Source organism: Gossypium raimondii, chromosome 1, assembly GCF_025698545.1.
Source record: "Gossypium raimondii isolate GPD5lz chromosome 1, ASM2569854v1, whole genome shotgun sequence".
NCBI lineage: Eukaryota > Viridiplantae > Streptophyta > Magnoliopsida > Malvales > Malvaceae > Gossypium > Gossypium raimondii.
Genome location: NC_068565.1, coordinates 5,712,621 through 5,730,201, shown reverse-complemented (window position 1 = coordinate 5,730,201; position 17,581 = coordinate 5,712,621). Strand labels below are relative to the sequence as shown.

The 17,581-nt window shown below is 34.9% G+C and overlaps 2 protein-coding genes across 4 annotated transcripts; both read right to left on the bottom strand.

The window, feature by feature from the left end:
- Window positions 1-5,126: 5,126 nt before the first annotated feature.
- Window positions 5,127-13,584, bottom strand: LOC105778682 (uncharacterized). Of its 2 annotated transcripts, XM_012602442.2 has the most exons (8): window positions 13,181-13,584; window positions 12,421-12,648; window positions 7,238-7,311; window positions 6,564-6,723; window positions 6,324-6,443; window positions 5,982-6,090; window positions 5,384-5,566; window positions 5,127-5,264 (listed from the first exon to the last, which is right to left on the bottom strand). In XM_012602442.2, exons 1-7 carry the CDS (start codon window positions 13,406-13,408, stop codon window positions 5,385-5,387), a joined length of 1,101 nt encoding a protein of 366 aa, XP_012457896.1. In that variant the 5' UTR covers window positions 13,409-13,584; the 3' UTR covers window positions 5,127-5,264; window position 5,384. The 2 variants fall into 2 exon arrangements, with proteins under 2 accessions (XP_012457896.1, XP_012457886.1); XM_012602432.2 differs by having other exon boundaries at window positions 5,127-5,566.
- Window positions 13,585-13,998: 414 nt separating this feature from the next.
- Window positions 13,999-17,483, bottom strand: LOC105778671 (protein SAWADEE HOMEODOMAIN HOMOLOG 2). 2 transcript variants are annotated; one of them, XM_052630740.1, is made up of 10 exons: window positions 17,261-17,483; window positions 16,600-16,623; window positions 16,405-16,490; window positions 16,275-16,320; window positions 16,012-16,201; window positions 15,412-15,484; window positions 15,237-15,288; window positions 14,800-14,943; window positions 14,553-14,672; window positions 13,999-14,448 (listed from the first exon to the last, which is right to left on the bottom strand). In XM_052630740.1, the coding sequence occupies exons 1-10, from the start codon at window positions 17,312-17,314 to the stop codon at window positions 14,149-14,151; spliced, it is 1,089 nt and encodes a 362-aa protein (XP_052486700.1). In that variant the 5' UTR covers window positions 17,315-17,483; the 3' UTR covers window positions 13,999-14,148. The 2 variants fall into 2 exon arrangements, with proteins under 2 accessions (XP_052486700.1, XP_052486704.1); XM_052630744.1 differs by lacking the exon at window positions 16,600-16,623 and having other exon boundaries at window positions 17,261-17,478.
- Between the last annotated feature and the right edge of the window lie 98 nt (window positions 17,484-17,581).

The following is a 17,581-nucleotide window of genomic DNA, read 5'->3' as shown; positions in this document are numbered from 1 at the left end:
ATAAATAAATTAGTTTTTTCAATGTTAGATTAAACAAATTAAAATTGATACATGTACGTCAACATAAGGTAAATATGGCACTGCACGTGTAATTGTTTGATTATTTTATCATGTCGGTTATTAACATTAAAATAAATGAAATTTTTAACATAAATGATCGGTTTGCCTTTTTATCTAATATACATAGACTAATTTACTCATCTTTTGAGTAAATGAACAAAATGTAATTTGACTCATAGTATAGGGGCTTCCATAATACTTTTTCTCAAAATGAAATTATAAAAAAAATGGTAAATTTAATTTTTTTATTTTTATATGTATTGTGTTTATAATTTTCTTTTGTCATAATAATAGTTTATAAAAGGTTATATATTTATAATATTTTGAAATTATATAAACTTTAAGATATTTATGTATTTGTATTTATACTTGCACACAAGTTCCTTCCAAGGTTTTTTTGTCTAATCATTAAAAAAATAAATTTAATATATTTATATAATTTCTATAATTAAACCTATGAGAAAGGGTAATTTATTTGTATTATGGTATTTGAATCGTCCCATGGGTGAAATTATAAGTGAGGAGATAAAGGCTTTTTTTTATTTTAAAGAAGAAATATTTAAAAAGATGGGAATTATGCATCTTGCATTGGTGTGTTTAGAATCTAAATTGGTGATACATTTTAAGTGTTGAAATTCAATAATTATATAACAAAGCACTAAGATAATTTATATTGCAATCTAGGAAAAGATTGATTGAAAATTGTTGTCTTCTTGTTTATGTCATCACATATCATTGGATGATAGACAGCTATGAGAAAATGGTACCAGTGCAGAAAAATAATAAAATAGCAATTTAAAACGGACATTTGATAGTAGCTAGACCTTAATTGTGAAAATAAAGTTTTTCACTGGCACCAATCAACTTTGAGTATGGTAAAAACATACATTGTAATCTTAAACGAAGGATTCAGATTATTAAAAATGACAATCACAAGTTCAGAAAGAATTAATCTCGATAAAACAGACATAATTAAACATTATAGCAGTGTATGAAATACTATTCTAATATACATGCTCATTTATATGTATGTGGTTACTTCTTATTGTTCCTTTTCTCTACACCATTAAAAACCTAATAATAAAACCATGCATGGCATTTAAGAATAAAAATGAATGAGAGAGTTTGTAGCATATGTCATGTAGTTAGCCAAGGGTGGAGTGGAGGCTTCCCCTCCTCATCAAATGCGGGTTTTTTACTAAAATAGGGTAAAAAAAAATTTGTACTGAAATATGATGTCAGAAAAATTATTTATGAAAATAGGTTACTTTTTTCATTGGTGCCTATCTCAGAGGCGCCAATGAATAAAAAACTAATAATTTTTTTCTTTTTTTGAATAAAATATTATTTTTTATTTTTTAAAAAAATTAAATAAAAATACGGGTCAAAATACGGTCAATAGGTCAAAGGGGAAAATGGGTCGGGTGGCGCCACTAATTGTGCCTCATAGGGAGGCGTCATTAAAAGTGCCTCATAGGGAGGCGACAATGGATAATTTTGTATGAATATTGTAATTTTTTGTATGAATATTGTAATTATTTTATAATTAATTTTGTATTTATAGTTTTTTATTAGTATTTTGTATGAATATTGTAATTATTTCATAATAAATTTTGTATTTATAGTTTTGGATTAGTATTTTGTATGAATATTGTAATTTTTTGTATGAATATTGTAAATATTTTATAATTAATTTTGTATTTATAGTTTTGATTAGTATTTTGTATGAATATTGTAATTTTGTATGAATATTGTAATTATTTTATAATAAATTTTGTATTTATAGTTTTTATTAGTATTTTGTATGAATATTGTAATTATTTTATAATTAATTTTTATTTATAGTTTTGGATTAGTATTTTGTATGAATATTGTAATTTTTGTATGAATATTGTAATTTTGTATGAATATTGTAATTATTTTATAATTAATTTTTAGTAATTTAGGATTATGTTATAAATTTTTGTGTTTGTAATTATTTAAAAATTAATTTATTAGTAATTTAGGATTAAGCTATAAATTGTTGTGTTTAGTTTAGTATTTGGTGAGTTTAACATATAAGTTTATAAAAAATTAAAAATCATTTTATTAAAAGTTTAATTATAACTTCCTTTTTTAATCATATAGTTGTTGTTAACTCATTTAATTTTTATATAATGTAACTTTTATACAATGTAATTTTATTTGATTTTGTATTTATTTAACAATATTTATTGATTTTTTGAAACACATTTTTATATAAAATAAGACCATTGGCGCATCTCAACATGGTACCACTAATGGCCCCTCTCAGATAGGCACCACCATTGTCGCCTCTGATATAGGCGCCACTACTATGTATTATACGAGTCATATATTGACTCGGAAAAATTTTTAATTATATTTTATAAAAAAATTAATATAAAATATTCATTGGCGCCTATCTAATAGGCGTCATTAAAAAAAGAAAAAAAATTAATAGTTTTTTATTTATTAGCGCCTCTGAAATAGACACCAATGAAAAAAATAACTCATTTTCGTAAATAATTTTTTTGACATCCTATTTCAGTACAATTTTTTTTTTTACCATATTTTAGTAAAAAACCCTATCAAATGCACTATATACATACATGTATAAAAATAAACATGGGCAGATCATGTAATAAAATGGCAGACAATAGCAACCAGTCGAGGATCGACAGAAAGATAGAAAAACGTTGGCATGGAAAAAGAAAGAAGAGTGTCTTGGAAATATCAAACACCATCCGTGTGCTGTGCCCATCTATTCTTTTTCTCTTAAATTTTGTTATCAATCCTTCTATTTTGCAAAAGTTATGGATTTAATCATCTATTTTATTTTGATCAATTTTAATCCCTATACTTTATTGCTATTAATTTTAACTCAAACAATAGCAATAAAGTTAGTTTGGTTGAATTCTATTAGTAGTCTTGTACTATGCGTGGTTTACTCTATATTTTTTAATTAAATCATTCTAAATCACTTTCTTGTTTAAACTTTAAAATTTTAGTTTTGACGCAAATAGTATTTGTTAATCCATTAATTAATTTTCTAATCTGCAATATAAAAAATACCAAATTGACATAACGTTACACATGAATATATATTTGTTGCATCAGATTGTAAACAGCAGAACTTAACTTAATGGATTCAACTGTTATCATATTAAAAGTACAGGGACTCTTAACAAAATTTAACCCTTTTTTTTATCAATGGAAATAGCCGTTTTCTGGTGTGGAGTTAAAACAAGGTGGCAATACTAGAAAATATGTGGGGGCAAAAAATGGGTGCTTTTTTTTTTTATGCACATGGAGGAGAGATGGAGGAGGTGAAAATATAAAAAATAATATCATATCATGATAGAATAGAATTTTTAAGATATGAAATAAACATATAATAATATAAACTGTTAAAATGAGCAGATGTGCACGTGGCCTATGACTTGGAGAGAGAGAGGGCGGGGGGGTGAAAATGACTTCCCAATATTTTTTGTTTTCATTAATTATTCTTTTACTATATATTTACCCACTCGCCTTTTATGTTGTTTGTGCATAACCTGTCTTTTAACCCTACACAATATACTTGTACTAAAAGCATTCATATGGTCTCTTGTATGTGATAAACAATCCACTTTTCAAAGCACAAGTTAAGCTTTGGTCACAAGAGGAGCTCACCTTACACATAATCGAGGAATTATCTCGTAACAAATATGTTTTATCGTAATGTCAATAAACATATAAAAGGACATTTCAATAACCAAAATTTCATACTTAAGAAATCATAATCATAAAACCCAATCTTGTTGTCCCTCCCTGCAATGTCCAAATTTTCAAACATGCTTTGTCCACATATAAAGAGTTGCAAGTTTCATCACATTCATATCACTTAAAGAGTAGTTGGGGAGCGCGTGCACAAAAGGCAAAGGCCAAAAGAAAATTGAAAGTTGTGGGTAGGAAAAAGAAAACCATGAGCAGTTGAAAGAATCAAAGAGGCAAAGACCTGGTTGTCGTTTGGCAGTAAAGGCAGGACAGACCCACGCTAGCATTACATTGAGAATCGCACTTAAACAGCGCGTGAGTTTTTTTTTTTAAATGAACATGTACAAGCTTCCATTTGGTGTGGAAAGGACCACCCTAGTTTTCTAACCATTGAGCCAATCCTCACTTGCCACCTCAACATTGACCCTCCTTTACAAAGTTTAGCCAGTTGGGATACCCCATAAGTGATTTTAGCAAAGCTAACAAGGATTATGTATTAAAAAAAGAGAACACTTCGAAGTGAGGAAATAACGAGGGAAGGGTTTTTCTTAAAAAGGAGTGCAGGGTTTTTGACCAAAGAAGAAGGCAAGACATGTATTGAAAGTTAAAGAAAAGGTCACTAAGATTCCTACTTTAATTAAATCAAAGCCCTTAAATAAATTGGGTGATACTGATATTTCAGAATTTGGGATTTTGATCCAAAATCATGACATTTCGATAGATGTGAGGACCCTTACGCCTATGCACTGGAAAACAAAATTGCATATATCATATCACTACCATAAAGAGAGAAAGCTTAAAAGCATTGTTGGCATTAGAGTTGAGGTGTTTGAAGCTTTGAGATTTGAGTTTGTGATTAATTACCAAAGGTTATGTGGTAACCACATAATTATTGTTGGGTTAAAAGTATATCGTTAATTGCTCCCAATGATATAATCAAGATTGATTTGTTAATTATCATCAAGATGATATAATTTACTTTTTGTATTAAGAAATTGGTATTCGTACTTAATTTTATGGAGAGTTGGAGACAATGAAATTGTACCATTATTTACATATTTATATTTTAAAAGAAACTGATTTAATAAAATCAAATATGGTGACATGCCTCATGATAAGGTGGTTCAAGCTTGGACCACTACCATCAGATGGCTAGTTAGATTCCTTAGGAGACATGGCTTGGGCTTCTTAGGCCTATATGTGATTAGACTGGATCCCCATGGCTGATGACCACTAGGTTCCATGGCTCGACAGTCCTAGTCCCTAGTTGTCAACACAAGCAATTTTACATGCTTCAACAAAGCTCCAAATTTTAAATGAATTCCATTTTTCTGATTCAAAGTGTTCAACTGTATAACATTTTCAGTAAAATGAAGGAAGAAAAACGAAACAAAAACGTTGATGCTCAAAGTATTTACAGATTCCGACAGGACACTGAAGGCTAATACCTGAAGAATTCCAACATTATATACAACGTCCTCAGCATCATATATTCTATCAAATTTATGTTGAAAGGAACATTTAGAAGAAAAAAATTCCAAGTTATTTGTGATGTTGTAAAACTTACTTTAGTCAAGTTCCAGCACTACTTTACCAAGGATTTGTTTCTTGTCCTTAGCTTCATGAGCCTCTCTTACTTGTGTTATTGAAAATGTTTTCTCCACCGGTATACTCAGCTTCCCGGCTTCCGATAATCTGCGTATCTCATGTAAACCTTCCGAGTCCGCCCTCATGTATATCCATGAATATTCTGCAAACACCGAATGGTCGAAAGATTCAGCAGCAGATCATTAACATTACGGGATATGAATCTATCGTCAGAAATGCAGCATTTCATGGCAAGGATGAATTGAAATCTTCAAACTACGAGATTAAAATGGCAAAATGCACCGGAAGATGCATAAGGCAACACACATGTTAATGTCTTTTTTCAGACAGCAGAGCCATGTTTCTGTTACCGGTAAGACATACATAAGGAATATGCAAAATCAACAAAATGGGAACTTGCTAACAAGATAGCAACAAACTGAAAATTTTGAAAAATTTTCACATATGCTAATATTATTTCTTCTTAGATCCTCTCTCATATAGATCTTAACTTGAGAAACAGTTTTCTTTTCTAAAAACATGTTTATCGAGAGTAAGATGGCAAATAAACTATGTACCTATTCCGTGAGAAAATTTGCATTGAATCCTTTTCTTGAATAAAACAGCTGTAGCTGCAGGAAGCCCAATCGGTAGTCCATACCTGTCGCTCAGTGCTGCTGCCTCTCCCTACAATGATAGAGTAATAGACGACTAGACATTTGATAATTACATCACAGCATCCATAAAAGCACCTACCAAAATTTCCAGCTAGCAAAGCTGGTATAAATTCTTAAGGGTTTGCACCGGGCCATGACTCTTGTTATGCATGTACCGATAACGTTGAACAGGAAAGGGATTTGAAGAAAAGAGAAGGAAGTACCCTTTTAAGATGACAAGCATTACAAGATTACACCTCTTACCTGAAGTGTCATATAGTGCCCACCCCTATTCAAAAGATTGATGCCTATTCTTTCTGTCTCTGGCACACCAATGGTGTCTAGGACAGCATCGAATTTTTCCTTAATTACTGACTCAATATCCTGAAATAAGCATCTCGTTAAAGCTCAAATCAGTAATCAATATAAGGCAGTGTCAATTAGTAAGCATTCCTAACAGCTATCAATATCAAAATAATAAATCGTTAATTATCACTTGACCACCTCGGAAGTGTAATCAACAGCCTGCTCAGCACCTGCTGCAATTAATCGACTTATACTTTGATTTCCACAAGTAGTTGTAACATGGCACCCTGCAGCAACCGCGATCTGAATGGCAGAAAAACCTACTGCACCTCCGCCACCTATTACTAACAGCCTTTGCCTGTTGAATGAGAATTTGATCATGGGAGGATAATTTGCAACAGTTCCCCAGAAAATTTAGTTGCAAAATTCAGTTGGCAGATTGTATTGTTATACTCTCAACCAAAAATAAGTTTGTTAGAGGCGGCATGGAAATGAGATGGCATACTTCATCAATATCATTATATATTTACTTTAATTTGAAATGCATATATAGAGATTCATCTTTGGACAACTATCCAAAGATAAACAAAATGAAACAAAATAAGTTCAAGCCAAATATAACGAGCATCACAATAATACAAATTTCGGATTGCTACTAGCCAATATAGTCAATGCCCTTCAAACTCTCTGATCTACAATGACAAACCTATGAACCTCAAAGATGATCATAAATTTCCATGAACACAGGCAAACAACTTATCAATGGTAAGACACTATTAACAAGCCATAATATTTAACAACAATTTGTTGAAATCAGGAAATACACGAAAACATTGCTGAAAATGATGGCCATTCCAGTGAAAGAAACATACCCTTCAGTTATCCTTGCAGTACATTTTAAGGCACGCCATGCAGTCAATGCAGCAAATGGAATGGCACTTGCTTCCTACAACACCCAAAAATAATTCTCAGATCCATGCTGTGCGATTATTAGAGAACCACGAATTAGAATCAATGATGATGAAAAGGTTAGTTGGAACAGTAGAAAAAACAGAGTAGATTGTTGGAATCCCTATAATTAAGGATAGAAATCTGATGGTATTGGAATCCCTATAATTAAGGATAGAAATCTGTTGTGATCTCTTGTAAATAGAAACTAATCTCGATTCTTGATTCTTAGGAAATTACGATATCAATTCTCGATTCTTAGGGATTAGGATTTATTTCCTTTAAAATGATTATTTTCTCTTTATAAAGCTGTAAACTAAAGCGGTAGCAATATAACGAATTTTTCCTCCGAGTGTTTTTACATGGTATCGAGCTATAGGATTCACTCGATCCTCTTTTTCTCTAAATTCCCTTACTAAAATTTCGTGGTTTAGTCTTCCAATGGGTGATATCAATGAGAATTTCTCTGGCGAGACATCACAAATAACTCGAATATCAATCGGGAATCACTCAAGGTGAAATTAATTCCTCCCTTATAATCACCAATCATCGGCTAAATGGGAAGAACTTCTTGCAATGGTCTCAATCGGTTCTTATGGTGATTCGTGGTCGTGGCAAATTAGGGTACATCAATGGAGAAATACCACGACCAACCATGGTGATCCTACTTATGCCACTTGGGAACTCAACAATTCAATTGTAATGGCTTGGCTAATCAATTCGATGGAAGGCCATATAAGCCGCACCTATCTTTTTTCAAAGCGCAAAAGACATGTGGGATGCGATCAAAGAAAACTACTCGAGATCTTGGAAACGCCTCCCAAGTATTTGAAATCAAGCTTAAGTTAAAGGACATCCGACAAGGAACACTCGAGGTAACTCACTACTATAACAATTTGAAAATTTTGTGGCAAGAACTGGATATGTATTATGAGGCGATTGGGGTGAAGGCTTAGAACACAACAGTTTATGGTCCATCTCAACAATGAACGTCTTTATGAGTTTTAGCGAGGATGAACCGTGAGTTAGATGAGGTCCGTGGTCGAATTCAGGTAGATCACCTCTTCCAACGATCGGTGAAGCATTTGCGAGAAGTTAGAAGAGAAGAAAAGCGTCGTCTTGTCATGATGGGAGATTCAAAAGAACCTAAACCTATGACTCCAATTTCTAATCGTCCCATCAAAACCTCTGCTCTCATCTCCAAAGGTCCACGACCATAAAAAGCGTCTTTGGAAATGATTACGGATCAACAAGACCATGGTGTAGTCACTTTGCAATCGTGTTGGTCATACAAAGAAAAATGCTTCAAACTCCATGGCTATCCCGAAAAAAGCAGAAGGATAATAAGACGCCATGTTATCCTCCACTCTGCGATGATGTTCTTGATGTTCGCTAACAAAACACGACTTGAGACTCTCCATAAGATACTTGGTACTCCCACTACTCATGGATCTCTAGCAACTCAAGGTCTGCCTCAACATTGCTTTTGAATCTAATAATCAATCTCCTTGGATACTCGATTCGGCGCCTCGATCACATGACGGTGACTCCACGTTGTTTCACACCTACACTCCTTGTCATAACAAATCCGAATCCGCATAGTGACGGTTCTTACTCACCGTGGTTGGAATAGGAGAAGTACAAATGACAGAGAATTTTCTCTCGATAAAGTCCTACAAGTTCCAAACTTGTCCGTAATTTACTTTCAATTAGTAAACTTACTAAGGATGAAAAAGTTCTTGCTGAATTTTACGCAATTGGTTGTGTGATACTGAGAATGTAAATCGGGAGGATGATTGGCACTGCTAAAGTTGATGATGGACTATATATTTGGAATAAAAAGCAATTACACAAGGGGATTGGCTCTATCCATTGCAAAGAGGACACTATTATGTTATGGCACCGTAGGTTAGGACATCAAACTTTGTGTATTTGAAAAACATCTTCCATTGTTATTTGAAATAAAAGTATTAATTCCTTGAAGTGTGAAATTTGCCAATTATCTAAACATACCCGTGTGCCATACCCATTAAAACCACATATTCAGTCCCAACCTTTTTCGTTAATCCATAGTGACCTATGGGGAGCCAGCCGAGTGAAAAATATTACAGGGGCTAGATGGTTTATAACATTCATTGATGATCATACTAGGGTCTGTTGGGTCTATCTACTCAAAGAAAAATCTGAAACACCCAAAGTATTCCAAAATTTTCACTCAATGGTTCGAACCCAATTCAACTCTACCATACATACCCTCCGTACTGACAATGGGAGAGAATACTTCAACTCTGTCTTAAGTCCATACCTTTCTGACCAAGGCATTATACACCAAAGCTCTTGTCCTGACACTCCTCAACAAAACGGGATCTCTGAGAGGAAAAATCGTCATCTTCTTGATGTGGCTCGAGCCATAATGTTCACTATGAATGTTCCAAAATACTTGTGGGGAGAAGCTGTCCTTACTGCCTGCTATCTCATAAACCGAATGCCATCAAAGATCCTCAATTTCCAAACACCTCTAAATACTCTTTTAAAGGCCTTCCCTCTATTTCATGTCCCTAATCTTCCAGCCAAAATATTCTATTTGTAAAGCTTTTGTCCATAACCATCAACCAAATCAATCCAAACTTGATCCTCGAGCCCACACCGTATCTTCATTGGATATTCCCTACACAAAAGGCTATAAGTGTTACTCACCAACATTGCGCCGATGTTTGTCTCTCGAGATGTTACCTTCTTTGAAAATGAACCATACTTTGCAAAGATCTCATCTTGGGGAGATTTTAATGAAGATGAGACCTTAATACTCTCCTCATTATACCGCTTTGATCCTACTACTACTATCCCAGATTTAGTTGTTTCCCTATCTGACAAGAATTTAACACCGTCCTTCCCAATGACAATACCTCCACCAAGTACAACGACCACTTGATCAAGGAAAACAAAAATCTGAGTTTACTCCCGACGGAATCGTTCTCCTGAAACGTCTGTGATTGCCAATTACATCTCCAACCGAGGACTGCTTCAAGCGAAGTCCCACCTCCGTCACCATCCATCTATCTTCCAATTGCGATTCGAAAGGGTACAAGGAGTCGCACTCAACATCCTATTTCTCGGTTTGTATCCTATGGAAATTTATCTAAGTCTTACAAAGCTTTTGTGACTAATGTTGATTCTGTAAAATTCCAAAAAATATAGAAGAGGCTCTTGAATCACCGAGTGGAGACAAGCCGTGATGGAAGAAATGAAGGCCCTCAAAACAATGAAACATGGAAGTCTCGGATCGCCTAAAGGGAAAAAACCGTAGGGTGCAAATGGATTTTCACTACGAAATTTAAACCCGATGGTAGTATTGACCGATACAAAGCTCGACTCGTGGCTAAGGGATTCACCCAAACTTATGGTCTCGACTACAACGAGACGTTTGCACCGGTTGCCAAGCTAAACACCATTCGGGTCCTGCTATCTCTTGCTGCCAACCTTGATTGGCACTTGACTCAATTGGATGTAAAAATGCTTTTCTCAACGGGAATTAAATGAGGAGGTGTATATGGATTTCCACGTGGTTTGAAGAAAACAAGGACCAAGTGTGTAAGTTGAAGAAGTCCTTGTATGGGCTGAAACAATCTCCACGAGCGTGGTTCAGCCGATTTGCAAAAGCTATGACTAGCAGAAATTACATTCAAGGACAGGCACCACACCATGTTCTACAAGCACTCGGAAGAGGGTAAATCTCGCATCCTTATCGTTTATGTTGACGATATAATAATAACAGAAATGACTCGGCGAAATTTTGAGATTGAAAAATTTCTTGGTACGAGTTTGAACTTAAAGACTTGGGGAGTCTTAAATATTTTCTTGGTATGGAGGTAGCAAGGTCGAAAAAGGTATCTTCATTTCCCAAAGGAAATATGTTCTTGATCTCTTGTCGGAAGTTGGTTTCATGGGCGACAAACCGGTAAAACTCCTATGGAGTTTAACCTCAAATTGGGAACTAATGAGGATGGAGAAGAAATCGACGGGGAGATATCAACGTCTAGTAGGAAGGCTCATCTACCTATCTCACACCCGTCCGGACATAGCCTTGATGTGAGTGTTATTAGCCAAGATATGCATGCCCAGGGAGAAGCACTGGAAGTGCATATAGAATACTAAGATACCTAAAAGGAACTCTGGTAAAGGCACAGACTTCAAGAAGACTATCAACCGAAGCGTGAAGTCTACACCGATGCATCAGGCGAGTTACATTAATGATAGGCGCTACAAGCGGCTATTGTAGTTATGTTTGGGGTAATCTCGTGACGTGGAGGAGCAAAAAACAATCTGTGGTAGCACGCAGCAGTGCAGAGGCAGAGTATCGAGCACTATCTCATGGTATATGCGAAGGAGTTTGGATACAAAGACTTATGGGAGAACTAAAAGTGCCTTTTACCAGACCTATGAAGATGTACTGTGACAACCAGGCTGCTGTCAGCATAGCACATAATCCTGTGCATCATGATCGGACCAAACATGTGGAAATAGATCGTCACTTTATAAAAGAAAAAGTACACTCAGGAGAAGTATGCATCATCTACCTACCTACTAGACAACAAGTTGCAGACATGTTAACCAAAAGTTTGAACAGAAACATGTTTGAAGAACTTAGTGGCAAGCTGGGTTTGATTAACATCTACACTCCAACTTGAGGGGGAGTGTTGGAATCCCTATAATTAAGGATAGAAATCTGATGGTATTGGAATCCCTATAATTAAGGATAGAAATCTGTTGTGATCTCTTGTAAATAGAAACTAATCTCAGTTACTGATTCTTAGGAAATTACGATATCAATTACTGATTCTTAGGGATTAGGATTTATTTCCTTTAAAATGATTATTTTTCTCTTTATAAAGCTGTAAACTAAAGCAGTAGCAATATAACAGAATTTTTCCTCTGAGTGTTTTTACATAGATAATATGTGAGTAGAGTGTACTATCATCCACTGCTGCTAAGAATGAACAACCAGTAATCGTAAGTCACAAGTAAATCTATTTCTTTCTGGAAACAATCAAAAGTAACATAAATTTGTTTTTCACCAAAAGAATAACTAAATGTTTGAATAAGTTACCACATGAGTCAATGAAGCTGGTTTCGGAGAAAGCTCGTCCTCGGTAAGAATAGCATAGTCTGTGTATGTACCCCTCAGAGCAGTTGGATGCAGAGCACCAAAAACTTCCTGCCCTACAGTCAGTGACTTCACTGAAGCACCAACAGCTGCAACTTCACCACTAACATCACGACCCAAAATGAGGGGTAGAAGCGGCTCGAATATGGAACGACCATAGCCCGATCGTATCTGCGGAAAGAGATATTCGGAAAATTAAAGCAAAATGATTTTAGCTGCCTGATTTGCAATGTAAACTGAAAGGTTCTTTTTTTCTTCCTAATTTAATTTCAATCCTTTTGCAACTTTTGAAATCAGTCCATAAAATTTACACAGTTTCAAAAATCCCACAACTCAAATTTGCATTAAGAAATTATATAAAAGAAAATCTAGCACCATCCAACATTTTACATTAGTTTTTTTTTTTTCACATTTTTATGGCAAATTAAACAACATTTAAATGAATTAAGCAAATTAAATAGATTCAAACAAATTAAACAAGGAATTAATTTTCTTTTTTTAAAAACCTTCACATGCATAAGGAGATTGATTCATATAGCCAATAATCGACGGGGAAAAAAAAAACCAAAACAGGAACTCATTTCCATCTCATTTCATTTTCTCGCACTTTCCCAGGAACCGAACAATCCAATAAAAAAACAAATAAAACAAACTTTTACGATTCAATTAAACAAGAAAAGTTCAACCAAAAAAAGGGACTTACTCTGGTATCAAGGGGGTTGATAGAAACAGCTCGGGCTCGAACCAGAACTTCATTGGGCTTAAGATCAGGAACAGGCACATCGGGTCGGAGCTGCAACACCTCAGGTCCACCGAACCGAGGCAGCAACACCGCCCTGCAGCTGCTTACGTAGCACCGAATCGAACCCACTTTCATTGATAACTCCGAAATGGGTCTGGGTTTTAGGCTTTGAAGTTTCAAGACAGCCATCCTTTTTTCCCTTTTTTCTGCTCAAATTTTCTGGGTTTCAGCTTCTTTCTTTTGTTAAATGAAGGGAAAGCAAAGGAGAGACGTGGAAGTGTTTTAGTCCGCAGAGAAGAAAAAAGGCAGTTGTGAATTGTGAGTGAGGGCCTAAGGGGCGTGGAAGGAGGTGATGAACAATTTTTAATCGCTTATTACATTAATAAAATAAATAAAATTTTCTAACCTTATCTATTAAATCAAGCTAGAATTTTCAACTTGATTTTATTTTTGATATAAGTATCATATTATTAAATTAACTATTAAAAAATCATTGAATTATTGTTTTCAATTATATCCTCTCATACTAAATTCAGGATTAAAAAATAACATTCACATTACCATTAAAGAGTTCAACTGATACATGCAACACTACTTAGATAACAATTTTTTATTTATTTTTAAAAAATGTTATTTTGATGCAGTTAAAGTTTTTATTTTTTTAAATACATAACAACATTATTTACCAAATATGTTCTATGTTGAAAACAGAAAACACAAATTTCAATCAACCCTAACTTATTCCAGCCACTGCCATGAGTTAGACACAAGCAAGCACCTTTAAGAAAACGAACTCAAATTTCATAGACAAAATTAAAACTTTAATGAACTTGTAATAATTACAGAATAATATCCACAAGAAAAAAAAATCTTAGAGTTTCAGTGGGGAGCTTAGCCCCATTGTAAATCAGTCTCTTAACCTATTACTTTCATTCCTGCATGTTTTGAGCAGGGGTACAGGTAGCAATGGTTGTGGTGAATGCAGCATTTTTAGATTCAGGCTTAGCAGTTTGTGCAGCTATGGAAGAAACATTAGCATGGGAAACTCCTACTGGGGCTGGTGTCCTCGATACATCTCGATTCCGCTGCTTCTGCATCATTTCGGCAGGAGTGGTGGCTGTTGGAGGATTCGTGCTAGGTTTCTGCTCTGTGTTACTTGAGGCATGCAGTTGCTGCAGCCTGTAATCGGTTTCAGGCCGACGGCAAACCTTCCTCAAAGGTACAATTTCCTAAGGGATGGAATATGCAAAAGACTCAAACAATGCAATATATAGTTTGTGCCCTGTGTGTGTGAGTGTGAAAACAATAATCGAGCAATTTAATTAACTAATACCTCAGATTGATCATGATCGTATCGCACCAAAAATCTACAACGACAACCTCTTACATCATGCCTCCGCCTTTGCGCATCAAGGACGTGAGCATCAAAGTAAAGGGCCTGGTCTTTACCTTCCTGAAAATATAGAAATCATTCGAAAAAATGACTTCTGAGAAAAGGTTTGATCAAAAGAAATATATATATACTCTCTCAAGATTGCTTCCATGTCATCTTTGATTGGCAGTTGTAAGCAGAAATCCACCTGAAAACAAAGAATAAGGTCCCCGGGAAGAACTGCAACACACTCGGATGCTTCACATGGGAGGGACCGTTGCCTGAGATGCTTGCGAACTTTAACCCACTCATCCTCCTCAGGTCCAAAGCCAGCAAAACGAACCTGTACTTCCTGCAAAAGACAGCAAAATGATTTTGGAATTCTCTTTCTTGGATGGCAAATTTTGGTATTCTTTAGTTATTCATAAACCTTTAAAATTTTAATAATGAAACAGAAAAAGGTGAAATGATGACAACTTTCAAAAGTATCTAATCAATTTCAGGGGGAAAAAAAAAAGAAAGATGGGATCAGGAAAACATAAGAAATAAGAGGAGAATAGTTAGACTAGGTAATATATGTAACTCGTGCAATATTAAATAAGCACTAGCAGCAGCGTATGCAGTAACATTGAGCTGAAAACCTACCGGATCACCTGTTTCCATATATCTATGGGCCAAAAAGGTTGCAACATCATACCTGAAAAATAGAGATTAAGAAATTGAGTTAATTGAAAATAATTTGTTTACCAGAGAACAAAATTTATATGAGATGAAGGTAATATTCGGCCTCCAAACTTCCCAATCCAAATCGCAAACTTACCACGCACCATCCCTTGAAGATTTAGCTTCAAACTCCATGAAAGATTCTGACATATGCCTTGTGGCAACAGGAACTGGGCAAAGAAAATGAGAGCAATCAGTCTAAAGTGAGATGATACAAAGAGGATAATACGGAAGCCCCAAAATGAAGTAGAACTCTAGTATCTTTAAACACTTATTAATTAGGCTGCTTAATCACTTACATTTGTTTTTCATAAACACAAGCTTCTGAGGTAGAGATTAGTAAAATTCCTCCCTCAAAAGTAAAATTATCAACATATAGTTAGAGATGAGAAAAAAGCACGGCTAATAGTAGAATAAGCAGAATCCTCCCTTAATGTATCTTAAAAATCTAACCTAATGATTAGTAATAAACAGTTTAAGGAACCATTAAACTAACATATATGACGGATGATACAAATACTAGTAATCTTATGCATCACATTTAAAGACATAGGAACACAGCTAAACAATGTGTACTTCTTCCATATTTCAGATAAATAACTAAATGGACTGTGAAGCATCCAATTATTAATCCCAAATTTAGGAAAAAGAAAGGAGGCCTTCAAGACTTCGAAGACAGAATCAAAATCCATTCTACCTGTAGTGGCTGGCATAGCAGTGGACATTGGAGCAGCCATAGGGGGAGGCATGGGAGCAGCAACAGGTTGAAGTACATTTCTCACAGGATTTGAATCATCCCGAGGCATAGATGTAACATTTAACTTCCCAGGAACCTTACTTGATTTTGCCCTAATTGCATAGCGCCTATTTTGGAACCAATTCCATACCTACACAAAACTTTCCAGAGTAAAGGACTTCAAATATTTCCTCAATACACAAAAAATCAAATCAAGTTCTTACTTGCTTAAACTGCACAATAGTCCTCCCTTTCCGTTCTGTTGATTCACTACAACCAAAAGAAATTTCCTTACAGTAAAGAATTATACATCATGCCGCATTACATTATGCTTTCAAGGAAATTAATGCACACCTGAACTTCTCCGCCAGACTTTCAAGGATTTCCCGAGCTGGCATTTGATTATGATGCTCTTGGAGAACAGTCTCCATACCTGCAACCTGGATGTAGAGATTAAGTCACAAACCCATTCTTTAGAGAATGCGGGAGGAATATGATTAACAAACAACTATACTACTTATCTCAAATACACCAGGATTCCAGTATGACCTTCAGTGATAACCAAAGAAGCAGCTGATTAAAAATTACTTTTGCCTCAGAATAGTCAGAATAAATAGACCTCATACCAAAAACTATTTGCAGCGAGCACATGTTTCCCATCCATGCTGTGATTAAAAGGGCATTACACCTTAAAACCAGGAAAATCTTGCTACCAAAATTGCCCCTTTTGATTCTACTGCCATCAAGAACATTACCTACTAGGAATTTTCATTTAATTCCCACATCAGAGTTCCCAATTTGTATACTATTTTTCCAGTTTTGGTGATACTGTCAGGGGATATCCAAAGCCTACTCCGGGGCTAATCCCCTTCCCACACGAAACTAAGAGCACAAGCTAGATTAATAAAGTTGAAAACCTTAAAGAAGCCCAAGGCATTTAGTACATAAGAGTAATTCCAAGCAAGAGCTAATGCTACCATTAACAAAGAAAGATAATACCTAAGCTCACTATTAAACAAACTATCAAGACAACCCCAAGAAATCAAAGATAAAAAATAATAGCAAACAACTTACAAATTAAAAAAACCCAGAACTAAATCGAATAAATCAAGCAATCTAACTAATCCCTTCGACATTTTGAACTAAAAAAAGAAAATCCAAACATCCATATTCAAATACATGCAATGTAATAAATTGAAAAGGAGGGTACCTCAGTTTGGGTGAAACGGAAAGCAGGGCCACCATTACTAGGGGGCCGACCCATCTATTCCAACTCTCAACTCCCCCTTGCGCAGGCTCTTTTTTTTTTTTTTTTCCCTGTTTTTGGGAGTGTGTCTACGAGGTAAAGAAAGGAAGAAGAAAGTCAAGATTTTGTTTTGAAAAAAAAAAATAAGTAGTTGACAAATTGCGATAGAAATTAAAATAAGAAAGAACTACTTCGTTTGGGTTTCGACTTTCGACCCTAATTTTGTCGCCAAATCAGGTGAGTCCCGTGCGTTTTATACTATGTTTATTATCGTTTCATCCAGTA